Source organism: Triturus cristatus, chromosome 5_2 (genome assembly GCF_964204655.1).
Source record: "Triturus cristatus chromosome 5_2, aTriCri1.1, whole genome shotgun sequence".
NCBI classification, from domain to species: domain Eukaryota; kingdom Metazoa; phylum Chordata; class Amphibia; order Caudata; family Salamandridae; genus Triturus; species Triturus cristatus.
This window is the reverse complement of record NC_140588.1, coordinates 983,758,293-983,770,953: the sequence shown is the minus strand read 5'-3', so window position 1 is coordinate 983,770,953 and position 12,661 is coordinate 983,758,293. Positions and strand designations below refer to the sequence as shown.

The window sequence follows — 12,661 nt, the reverse complement described above, 5'->3', positions numbered from 1 at the left end:
TGTGGGCCCCTGTATCTTTGTCAATGAGGATAGTGAGGGGTTCAAAGGAAGCCGGCTCGAGGGGGAATCCCTTAATTTCCGACCTAGCCGCACAATAAAGCGGTTAAGGATGAATTTGTCCATGAATGTAGCCTCGCTGAATCGTGCCTCTTCCGATACCGAGAATATGTGTCCCCCGGGGTATAAATCCCCAATCTTGGTGAGGTTAAACTTCGTTAAAGTACGTTGCACAAGTTTCTCTCCCGTGCCCGGTAACAAACCTGGGTTGGGAAGCGGGAGCGAAGAGGAATAAAGGATAGGCTGGTGTAAGTAGCGCGAAAGTCTATTCCAGGCCCAGCTGGTGGTGGATACCGTTTGAATATCCACTGGACTCCTAGGGACACCCTTGGGCAATACCGCCGACAAGCGACCCGGGAGAACAAAGTCCGCCTCCGGACGAAGAAATGGGATCCGTGCGTCAAGCTGGTACCAGGCATAGGCGTGTGCACACTGAGCGACCAGATAGTATAAATACAGATCCGGTACTCCGAAGCCGCCCCTATCATGCGGGAGCGTGAGAGTCCTCCAACGGATCCGGGGGTGTTTCCCGCCCCAGACCAGTCTAATCAAGTGGGACCGTAGGGTGGCGAAAAAGGCCCGGGTGAGGGGAATGGGGATGTTATTAAAAAGATACAAAAATTTGGGGAGTACGATCATTTTTATAATGGCTATTCTGGCGGACATGGAGAGCAGAAGCCGCAGCCACCCGTCCACCTGTGTCTCAAGTTTTGCAAGCGTGCGGCCATAGTTGAGGCGAATAATTTCGTCCGTGCTCAGGTGTATATGTATGCCCAAATACCGTACCGAGTCAGAGCACCACTCCAACGGGAACTCACACTGCCAAGGGGAGGTGCCGCTAGTCAACGGGAAAATTATAGACTTATGCTAGTTTATGCCCAACCCCGAATGGCCACCGAAGCGAAGGATCTCCCGTATCAGGGGAGCAAGGTTAACCTGTGGCTCTCTGACATACAGTATGGTGTCGTCCGCATAGAGGGAGGCCAACAGGGGACCCGTCCGGAACGGGAGACCCCTGTGGAGATGTCGTTCCTGGAAGTGCCGGATTAAGGGGTCCATGGCCAGTATGAACAACAGTGGTGATAGCGGACAGCCCTGTCGCGTGCCGCGAGTCAGAGTGAATGGGCGGGACAGTGTACCATTAATACGCAGGCGTGCCGTGGGACGACTATAGAGGAGCCGCGTGGTGGCGAGGAAGCCCGCTGGCATGCCCATTCGATGCATTACAGAAAGAAAGAAAGGCCATTCTAAGGAATCGAAAGCTTTTTCGGTGTCGAGGAGGATCGCTGCCGCGGGTGTGGCCGGATTGATTCTATGTAATACTGTGAATAGCGTCCGCAAATTCAATGACGTCGAACGACTGGGAACAAAGCCCGATTGCGCGGGCGCTATAATAAATTCCATCAATTGGGAAAGTCTGTTGGCCACTATTTTGGCAAGGATCTTATAAATCGATGTTTAAGAGGGAGAGGGGCCTATATGACCCACACAACGCCGGGTCTTTGATCGGCTTTGGGAGCAGAACTATGACTGCCTCACTAAGGGTAGGCGGGAGGGTCTCCCGCTCCAAGGCCTCCGCGTACACCTCGATGAGCTTGGGCGCCAGCAGATCAGAAAAGGCCTTGTAAAAATCCCCGGAGAATCCATCGAGGCCCGGGGCGGAGGAGCTCCGAAGCACCTTAATCACCCCTCGAACCTCAGTCACCGTTATGGGTTCCACCATGAATTCCTGCATTCCCTTGTCAAGGTACACCTTCCTAGTCTTCATAATGGAAGTCCTTAACATCCTCCTGCAGAGGTCTCCTGACGTTTGCCAGCCTTCTGGCGTCAAAGGTTTAGGCATCGAGATTGGTTTAGTGTTTTTCGACTCAAAGTTCTTTGGCTCAGTCACTGTGCACCCTGGATAGTTTACCTAGAGTTTCTTTATGTCAATGTCTTATGGCATCTTCTTGAACGTTCTCGTCCTTTGCTCCTCTACAAACTACTTAACGTCAGGTCCTTCCCCTTGGGATATCTCAGTATCTTCATAATGGTGTCCTGAGAGTACTGCTTCTGCTGGGACAAAGCCATGGCATAGTGCGCCTACCTCTGCTTTACTCTTGACTTGAGGGACTTGGGTTTAATTTCTGCAAATGCAGCACACCCCTCGGATCTGTGTAAAGGTAGTGGCCTACAATTTGTGCATATGTGGCCGTTGGGGCAAAATTTAAAGGGATTATGCTTCGTACCCCTCACTTTGCCCAAACCACATGGTCAAAGTATATTATTTGTTCAAAAAGCCATTTTATGTTTACTTGGCCCTTTCCGGTGTCTTTTTCGCTTGACTTTTGCTTTCTTTCGACATCCATCTGTAGTTAGGCTGTAATCACCATAATCATCTGTGTCCTTTATTTTTTATGGAAATTTTCTCTCTCCCGAGCCCTTGGCTGTGCTTCTAGACCCAGCAACAGACTAAAGAATTAGAAGCTGGCGATCACATCAAAGGGTTTCCAGGGCATAGATCTTACATTGTTCAAGGAGGGAAATAGTAGCAAAAGGTCAATGATGCCCAAACACAAAAAATAAATTAACTGTCAATTTCAGACCCAACCACTAGGTTGCAGAATAATGCACAGCATGTCAATCAAGAAAAGATTCACACTGCAAAACCCCAAATTAGAAAGTCATTAATGCTCAATTTAGTTTGTGAGCTTTAATTGATTTACATTTTAATGGACTTTGTGTGGCAAACTCAACGAAATCAGGTAAAACCCAACAGGTTGTCCCAATCTGCACTTTGGTCTAGAAAGAAGGTAACGGTAATATATATCCAACTAGATATATTTTTTTCTCCAAGCAAGTACATGTGACTGGCATGAACTTAATTAACTGAAATCCAGTGCACTTTCAAAGGCAGCCAATGACCTAAAGTTTGCCTCTTTTGTATAAAAGACCATAGCGCCCCATGGAATAAACAAATACCACCCAGAGTTTTAAATGTTATAGATCTGTTAGGGTTCTTAAAGTAGTTTGAAAAAGCCAAATACCTACTGTTTAATTGTATTATTAGCTGCCATATTATACCCAAATGCAAATAAAGATTAATTTATCATACAAGTATTTGCTCTAACTAGACATCCTGTTTCCTGTACACTTTCTACCTCTATCTCATAGTCCAAGTACTGGCTGCTCGACTTGGCTAACCTCTAGAGTCTCCAGCACCTGACCACAATTACTTATCTAACAGAATTCAAGTAATACATAAGACCCCAAGAGGCCAGTGGAAAAACACAGTACTGCCCAAAAATACTGCCGTTTGACTACTTGGTACTGAAAGTCCCAAACAAAAAAGCATTTCAATCTTAGATTTGTAAACTTTCCTAGTAGCTAGCCTTCTTGTTCGTGCATAATGTTAAGAGCATTTTTCACCATTTACCTCCTCGTTTTTTGGGGATTTCCATTTTAATTTTAGTTCTACTTCGAAATTCCGGCCCTTTGAAATCATCCTTATCTTCGTTCAGCACTGGCTCCGGCTGGACCACCACAGTACCTGCAAGAATTTAAAACATATCAGTCTCGCTAAGAAAAGGCAAATGCTACTTACCAGTATGCATCTGTTCTTGGCATGTAGAGCTGCAGATCTACACTGTGCATAGATCGCCATCTGGTGTAGGGCCTGGATGTTTGCAGTTGGTTTTCCTCTTGGAAAGTCTTTGGAAGTCGCGAGGTCTGTGACTCCTCCTTTGGATCGTATTGCGCATGGGTTCCGGCTCCATCCTCAGATTGTTTTTCGCCAGCAGGGAAAGATGGAGCGTAGTGATAACAGTGAAGATGCCCATGTGTGTTGTATCTCAATAAGATAAACTGGAACAAATAAAGGAGGCGGGTGGGCGTGTGTAGATCTGCAGTTCTACATGCCAAGAACAGATGCATACTGGTAAGTAGCATTTGCCGTTTGAGGCATATGAGCTGCAGATTACACACTGTGCATAGATTATATAGCAGTACCCATCCTTAGCGGCGACCACCAGTAGCTGTTGCAGTGGTTTGAAACAATGTCTTGAGTACAGCCTGGCCCACACTAGCTTTTTGCTTCGTTTGCACACTACACAATAGTGTTTAGTGAAAGTGTGCGGTGTTGACCATGTAGCTGCTCTGCAGATATCATCTAAAGGGATGTTCCCTAAAAAAGCCATGGAAGCCCCTACTTTGCTTGCAGAGTGGGCTTTAGGGGGGACGGATAGCGTTTGCTTTGTGGTAGCAAATCTGAATGCATTTGACAATCCACCTAGCTATCCCCGATTTGGAGATGGAGTTGCCTTTGTGCGGTGGGGAGAAAGAGACAAACAGTTGTTTGGTCTTGCGAAAAGGTTGTGTTCTCTCGATGTAGTAGAGTAAGGCTTGTTTGACATCTAATGTGTGGAGAGCTCTTTCCGCAGCGGTCTGTGGTTGCGAGAAGAATACTGGCAGTTCCGCAGATTGGTTTAGGTGAAAAGGAAAAATGACTTTAGGGAAGAATTTGGGTTAGTACGGAGAACAACCTTGTTATGGTGCATTTGGAGAAAAGGTTCTTGAATGGTAAGTGCTTGTATTTCACTGACCTTCCTGTGGGAAGTGATGGCTACAAGTAAGGCGGTTTTCCATGTTAGGAATTGAAGTTCACATTTGTGTAGAGGTTCAAAGGGAGGCCCCATTACCATGATGAGAACGATGTTTAGGTTCCACACAGGGGAGGGGGGGGGCACTCTTGGGGGAATTAATTTCTTTTGAGACCTTCCATGAATGCTTTTATGGCAGGTACTCTAAAGAGCGATAGATGTTGCCTATTTTGTAGGTAAGCTGCTATGGCTGAAAGGTGCAGTCGAATAGACATGTAGGCTAGATTGCATCTTTGTAGGTGTAGTAAATAGCCTTTAATGTGTTGAATTGACACATCTAGGGGATTCAAGCTATTGTTGTGGCAATAGATTACAAATAGTTTCCACTTGGCTGCATAGCTAGTGGTAGGTCGTCTAGCTTCCCTAATGACGTTCATACAGTCGGGAGGGAGTTTTAGGTAACCGAATTCTAAGATTTCAGGAGGCAAATCGCAAGGGTGAGCTTAGCTGGGTCCGGGTGCCTGATCTCTCCATGGTTCTGGGTTAAGAGGCGTGGAGAGAGGTGTAACTTTTGGTGCGGTGCTACGGATATTTCCAGCAGTGTGGTGTACCATGGTTGTCTGGCCCAAGTCGGAGCTACTAGGATTAGTGTGAAGGAATGTTGTAGTTTGCGCACCACTAGTGGAATGAGTGGGAGAGGCGGAAAAGCGTACGCAAATTTGCCGGATCAGTTCATCCACATCGCTTTGCCTTTGGACAATGGGTGTGGATACCTGGCAGTGAAGCTTGGGCATTTGGTGTTTTCGTGGGTGGCGAAAAGGTCTATCTGTGGATGCCCCCACACTTGAAAGTACAGGTGAAAAACTTGTGGATGAAGTTCCCACTCGTGAATCTGTTGTGTTTGTCTGCTTAGTAGATCGGCCACAGTGTTTTGGACTCCTGGGACATGTTGGGCCAGGAGAAAGATTTTTTGGGGTATGGCCCATCTCCATATGCTCTGTGCTAGCTGAGAGCTGTGGAGTGTGTGTGCCTCCTGTTTTTGTATATAGTACATGGCTGTCATGTTGTCTGTGCGGACAAAGACTGCCTTGCCTGAGATCTGTGTTTGAAAGGATTTTAGGGCTAAGAATATGGCTAGTAACTCCAGATGGTTGATGTGGAGTAACTTTTGTTGAGGTGTCCACCTGCCCTGCATGGTGTGATGTAGTAGGTGAGCTCTCCAGCCGGAGAGCGATGCGTGCGCTGTGAGTACTATCTGAGGAACCGGGTACAGGAACGGTCGCCCTTTGGAAAGGTTTTTGGTGGTCCACCACTGCAGAGAGCGATGGGCACGACCGTCTACCAACACCAGATCCGTCAATTGACCCTGGGCCTGGTTCCATTGGCGCGCTAAGCACTCTTGGAGAGGACGCATCTGGAGTCTTGCGTGAGGTACTATGAATATGCAAGAGGCCATCATTCCTATTAGTTGCATGAACACTCGAGCTGGAAGAGAGTGTTGTGGCTGAAATTTGGCGCTTAGAGCCTGGATGCTTGCTATCCTGGCCGGACTGGGGTAGGCTAGCACTTTTGAGGTGTCTATGGTGGCACCGAGGTACTGTTTTACGTGGGACTGTTGCAGATGGGACTTTGCGTGGTTTACTGTGAAGCCCAGTTTGTGAAGTAGCTGTGAAGTAGCTGGATAGTGGCGTGCGTGTGTTATACACACTGGTTTTATGAGCTGGCTTTTATTAGCCAGTCGTCTAGGTATGGGAAGATGTGGATGTGTTGTCATCGTGTGCCGCCACTACTGCCAGGCATTTGGTAAATACTCGCGGTGCTGTGGTGACTCCGAATGGGAGCACTTTGAATTGATAGCGTTGTCCGTCCACTACAAATCTGAGAAACTTCCTGTGAGCGTTGTGAACAGGAATGTGGAAATAGGAGTCTTTGAGGTCCAAAGTGGCCAGGAAGTCGTTTTGGGAGAGTAGTGGAAGTACCTGCTGAAGTGTGACCATGTGAAAATGGTCTGAGTGTATATATTGGTTTAGGGGTCTGAGGTCTAGGATGGGCCTTGGAGTGTCGTCCCTTTTTGGTATGAGAAAATATAGGGAGTAAACTCCCATATTTTGTTGGTTGGTAGGAACTAGTTCTATTGCCCTCTTTTGTAGGAGGGAGATTACCTCCTGCGTTAGTAGTGTTAAATGTTGCTGTGACATTGGGCGTTGTTTGGGTGGAATGTTTGGGGGGTAGATGTTAGTTCGAGGCAGTAGCCTGACCGAATTATTTGTGTTACCCATTTGTCTGAGGTGATGTTGGTCCAGACAGGAAGGAAATTGTGCAGTCTTCCCCTGACCGGAGTGGGATGGTCTGGGGGGAGTGGAGGGAAGTCATTGTGTAGGGGTGGAGGCAGAGCGGGAGGTGTTTGTCTTGCCTCGGCCTTTATTATTGTTGCCCCTATAGCCGCCTCTTTGGTAACCCCTTGTAAAGGTGGATTGGGCAGGGGCTTTATATGAAGTGGAAGCAGTGTCAGAGGAGTAGCCTCTGGATGTGCTTCGAAAGGAAGAGCGGCGAAAGGAACACCTGGGAGGGTGTGATTGTAAGGCTCCCATAGACTTCGCCGTATATGTGTCCTTCTTCATTTTTTCTAGGGCCTCATCTACTTTTGGGCCGAACAGATGTTCCTGGTCAAAGGGGTGGTTCAGGATGGCAGCTTGGACCTCTGGTTTGAAACCTGAAATCCTTAGCCAGGCATGGCGACGGAGGAGGACGCTTGTGTTAATTGTCCTAGAGGCGGTGTCAGCTGCATCTAGGGCACAGCGGATGGAGGTATTAGTGATGGTTTTGCCCTCCTAAATTAACTCATTGGCTCTATTTTTCTATTTGTCAGGGAGGTGTTGCATTATGGCTTCTAGTTCGTCATAATGTGCCCTGTCATATCTTGCCAGAAGCGCTTGTGTATTTGCAATGCGCCATAAGTTGGCAGCCTGGGATGCAGTGCGCTTGCCCGATGCGTCCAAGAGTTTGGATTCTTTATCAGGTGGTGGTGTCTCGCCTGATGCTTGGGAGTTTGCCCGCTTTCTTGCTGTAGACACTACCAGGGAATCTAGTGGTGCTGGCCCTCTGATGTAGGCGGGATCTGTAGGGGCGGCCTTATATTTTTTGACTATGCGAGGGTTGATAACCCTGGCCCTGACTGGATCTTTAAATACCTCCGGTGCATGCTTGACTACTCCCTTGAGCATAGGCAGGATGGAGGTGGCCCTGTGTGTTGTGTCGAAAGTGTCAAGGAGGAAGTCCTCCTCCACGGGGTCAGTATGGAGATCCACACCGTGGTAGTGGGCAGCCCTCTGGATAGGTGGTTGAACCCCAGTGAGTCTTCTGGTGGGGATGGTTGTGAAGGGTAGAGATCATCCTGCGGGACGTTAGGGATGTCAGGAATGGTATAGTCATCCCATGGATCTGGGGAGCCTGTAGGAGTCGGTCCCCTGTAGATTGGTCATGGGGCTCGTCCCCTATGTCATCATAGACATCATCATTGTCATCATCCGGATAGGGAGTGGGGGAATGATGAGGTGTGGGAGGAGAAGGAGGTGGGGAGGAGAAGGAGGAGGTGGAGGAGAAGGAGGAGGTGGAGGAGAAGGAGGAGGTGGAGGAGAAGGAGGAGGTGCAGGAGTGGGAGGTGGAGGTGGAGGAGGGGGAGGAGTAGGTGAAGGTATCCTCAAAGGGGAGGTAGCGAAGTCTTTCCTTTTTGGAGATGTAGCTGGAGCAGGTTTGTCTAGCGGTCTCTTTTATGCTGAGCATCAAATGTCCAGTCCTAGGATCCTTGACCAGTGTTTTTTGCAATGGATCAGGCTTAAAGAATTCTTCAGAGAGTGGCCTGTCCGTCGGTGCCGAAGGTATCGGGGCCGGAGGCTTTTTTGTTTTAGAGTCTGCACTAGTCTGTTTGGAACCATGCGGCTTTGGAAGGGTTGGTTGGTCACTCGGCTCCGAGATGCTTTTCGGCTTCGAGATATGGGTGTCGGTGGCCTTATGTTTTTTGCTCGGCTCCGGGGATGGTGTCGGCACCGAGGAGCTGGTGCTTGCTTTCGGTGCAGAGTGCTTCGGTGTGGAGCTCGGTGCCGAGGAGAAGGCCATTTTCTTTTTTGGCGTCGGTGCGGAGGAATGTTTCTCGACACCGACGGTTGGCTGGCTCGAGCCCGAGCCGCCTGAAGGCTTGATAGGCTTCTTTACCGGTCCCGAAGGTGCGGTGTGGGAAGCAATGTTCTTGGTCGTGCCTATGCCCGGGGGCGAAGGTGTGACCGAAGCCTTTTTGGGTGTTATGGAGGGTGTGGGGTTGGGGTGGATGTCTGTACTCACGACCCTCTGTGCCGGAGTGATGTCCTCGACATCCGATTCGTCGGCCTCTGAGGCGCTGACAAGGCCCTCGTCGGTGTGCTGTCCTTCTGGAGCATCGACGCCTTCTCCGAAGAGGTCGTCTGGTATCGATGTTGACGAGCGTGCCATTGTTCTTCTTGCTCTTCGGTCTCGAATGGTTTTCTTGGACCAGAAGGATTTGCACGCCGGACAGTCTCGAGCCTCGTGTTCAGGGGAGAGGCAGAGGTTGCATACCTCGTGGAGATCGGTGTGGGGGAATTTGGACCCACACCGAGGGCACTTTTTAAATGGAGTACTTTCCATTAGCCAGGACCGGAGCTTGTGTAGGCCCGAAGGCCGTCGTTGATGACCGGAATCAAATATCTGAATCGATGAGAGCCGCGTCGAGTGTGGAAATCGCGATCGAAAACAACGCGAAAAGGGGGTAGGATTGCGCGTCGATTGGAGAACTGGAAACTGTTCGGAACCGGAGCGCGAAGATTACATCCGAGCCCGATGGCGGAAAAAACAATCTGAGGATGGAGCCGAAGCCCATGCGCAATACGATCCAAAGGAGGAGTCACAGACCTGGTGACTTCCAAAGACTTTCCAAGAGGAAAAACAACTGCAAACATCCGGGCCCAACACCAGATGGCGATCTATGCACAGTGTGTAATCTGCAGCTCATATGCCTCGAACATCAGAATTTCTCAAACTCAAATATGCTGATCACAAAAATGGCTTAAACGTTATTAGTGTAAAAATGAATGGTTAATACTTTGTACTCTTAACTCAATAGATTCCTATCAATAGCAACCCTTGGGAGCTTAACAAACCAACAAAAGCTATTAGAACAGAGCAACAGGCATTATGCTGGTGATGATTGGGCCGAGGGCTAGAGCCTGCCGCCACTATATGAAATGCCTGACCAAAACTGATATTCAAGCTCAAATCAAAAACAGGCTCTGTGCGAAAAACATGGCCAAAGTGAATGCTGGTAAGGGCAGATAATGAATTAACCAAATACTGTAATGGTTAAGAACTAGTCAGTTTTACTTATTTGTAGGTCTGTCCAGTAATATTCACAAATCTTAGCACCAAATTGCTAATCAGGAAAACTAATGGCTTGTTGAGTAGCTCAAAGAGATAACCACCTAGGGAGTTCCCACTAATTCATGCCAGAAAAGAGCATCTTATAGATGCACCTTAATTCAGTTCCCAATTGCACCCTAGATCTCCTACTTGCATTTCCAATGAATCAAGGAAAACTTAAATTATATTAACGGTAGGGGACTGGTTAGGGAAACAATAAATGTGTGTATAAATAGAGGTTACTTTTGTATGTATGTCTGTATGTTATTACTGCAGTGCAATGGTAGAGTGAAGTAATAAGATGACAGAAAACAAGAATGCAATCCCCTTGTTTTTAGGCAGAATATAGAGACCAATGTTATGCAGGCTACTACTGTAATTATACTGATCGACTTCATGCCTGTACAACAACCAGTCTATCAACTAAAATGAGATCTGTAAAATCAAATGCCAGCTGGCTTGAAAGGCTACTTTTCTTTACTTGGACAGGCGGTGACTGGTCGGGGGCAAGGCACAGTGAGCCTGTCACCTTGTGTGACACAATGGGGCTCTGTTGCAAGACCTCCCACTTTTTGCCTGGCTTTTGATTCAGCTTTGACTGTAGAGTACCGGGTCCCTGCTGTCCATGTTCCCAGTACCAGCATTCTTTCCCTAAAACTGTTTCACAACTCACCCTTTAGGACCCCTGCAATTCCCTAGGAAATTGAACTTGGGTACCTAGGGCACTGGGACTAAAAAGGGTCCCCTTAGGGCCCCCTCACCTAGTCCATGCAAACTGCCACTGCAGCATGCATGGCCTGGTGAAGACAAAACAACAATGTCGACATGGCACACTGCCTGTGTGTCATGCCAACTAGCACTCCCTAAGATATAGATAAGTCACCCCTCTGCAGGAATTCCAGCCCTAAGTCAGGGTGCACTATACCACAGGTGTGGGCATATCTGCAAGAGCATGTATGCCCTTACAATATTTAAGTCCATTCTTAGGTATTGTAAGTGCCAGGGAAGCCACAGAGTACACGGGCTGGAAACTTGACAACTCTAGTTCCCCAGCACCATGATGGCTTCTCAGAACCCAGGAGTGTTCGGTACCATACTACTCCTCTACTACTCCTCCAAGTGTGGCATTTTTTTAAACGTACTCAGAGGGCACCTCAGAGGTACCCCTGAAAACCTACCATCCCTGGAATGGTCCTAGACTGGCTTTAGACAGCCTGCCACCACCAGACATATTTCTGCACCCCTGGGTCGAGAGCCCCGGCTCTCTGGGACCAGAAACCATGCACATCCAGGGCAGAGGCATCACACCTCTTTCTCAAGGATGGGCACAGAGCTCGAGAGGGAAGCTTCAAAGGCCTTCCGTCTTTGTAATCCAACCCCCAGCCTCTGCTGCTAGCAGCAGATTGCGGCCCCCGGTTTACACCCCCACTTTCGGTAGAAAAAACAGCGGGCACACTTAAGAAGCATAGGAGATGTGCCCACTTCTGCCAACTCCACCCCTAAAGTGCTTCCTCTAACCCCCAAAGCTTGGCACGGCAACCAAATTACCTACCTGCAAGCTGGACTTTCAGCAACCCCAGTCGCCATTGAAACGCAATGGGCCAAACTCAGATTTTGACCTCTGTACCCAGCCACCCCAGTGCGGCTGATGGTGAAGTTTTGGAACTCACCTGACCCTTGCCTCTTGCTGACCTTTGGTCCCAAAGACTGGAACTGTAAGTTGTGTACTTACCCGTATAACTGCATTACTCTTTTCCTCCATAGGATAACACTGAACTGTTAAAAAATTGCATGAAGTGTCGACTTTTAAAGTCTTAATTACTTTACCTGCAAAACGTACTTACCTTATTGCAAAGATCTTAGTCTTAAAATAGAACTTAAACAAAGCTTTTTATAAAATTGGTGTAGATCTCCTTTTTGAGTCGTGTATCCTTTACTGGTCAATGTTGTGCAATAAATGTATTACACTCCTGTGTTGAGCCTAAGGCTGCTCACCCCCACTATCACTGATGGAGCACTTTGGGTTTACATTGAGCACTGTACACTTCTGGGGAATCTCTGGACACCTAGTGGTATACCATATACAAAGCCAGCTTCCTACACCTGATAAGTCCAGCAGTCTTAGAGTCCTCAGTGCACTTTTCTCTTTCGCCATGGTCCAGCCAGGAAGTGGTAATGATGCTCAGGATGCCGAAGGGATACTGGGTGTTCCTGCCGACCAACTGATATCCACAAGCATCAGGGATAGTCTCTGGCATCAAGACTCAAGCTCCCACACTGTAGTAGGGAGTCCAGTGCTTGACCCTTCGCCACTGGTCACCTGGTCTTCCGGTTACAGCAGCCTCATTGTGTAGAAGGCCGGCTTAGTATATGGTGCACACTTATTTAAGTGAAGCACCTTGCACTAATCCATGCAACCCTTATGGTTATTATAGTGGTCTTTGATAACCTGTAAAAGCTCTCAAAGTGGTAGCTGTGGAGAGCAGCCTTTAGGCTTATTTTGAAGGAGTTAAACTAATCATGTAGTGTATGTTAAACGAAAAAGAACCACACAGTCTATAGATAAAAATATGTGCATTTTTTACACACACACATTGGCA

The 12,661-nt window shown here is 48.0% G+C and overlaps 1 protein-coding gene across 2 annotated transcripts in view; it reads right to left on the bottom strand.

Moving 5' to 3' along the window:
- Nucleotides 1–12,661, bottom strand: part of ATRX (ATRX chromatin remodeler) — a 1,501,634-nt gene that overhangs the window by 1,280,178 nt on the left and 208,795 nt on the right. For both annotated transcript variants that reach the window (XM_085608236.1, XM_085608237.1), the window contains exon 6: nucleotides 3,473–3,586. In XM_085608236.1, the coding sequence (XP_085464362.1) occupies nucleotides 3,473–3,586 (114 nt within the window). The remainder of the gene's footprint in view (nucleotides 1–3,472; nucleotides 3,587–12,661) is intronic.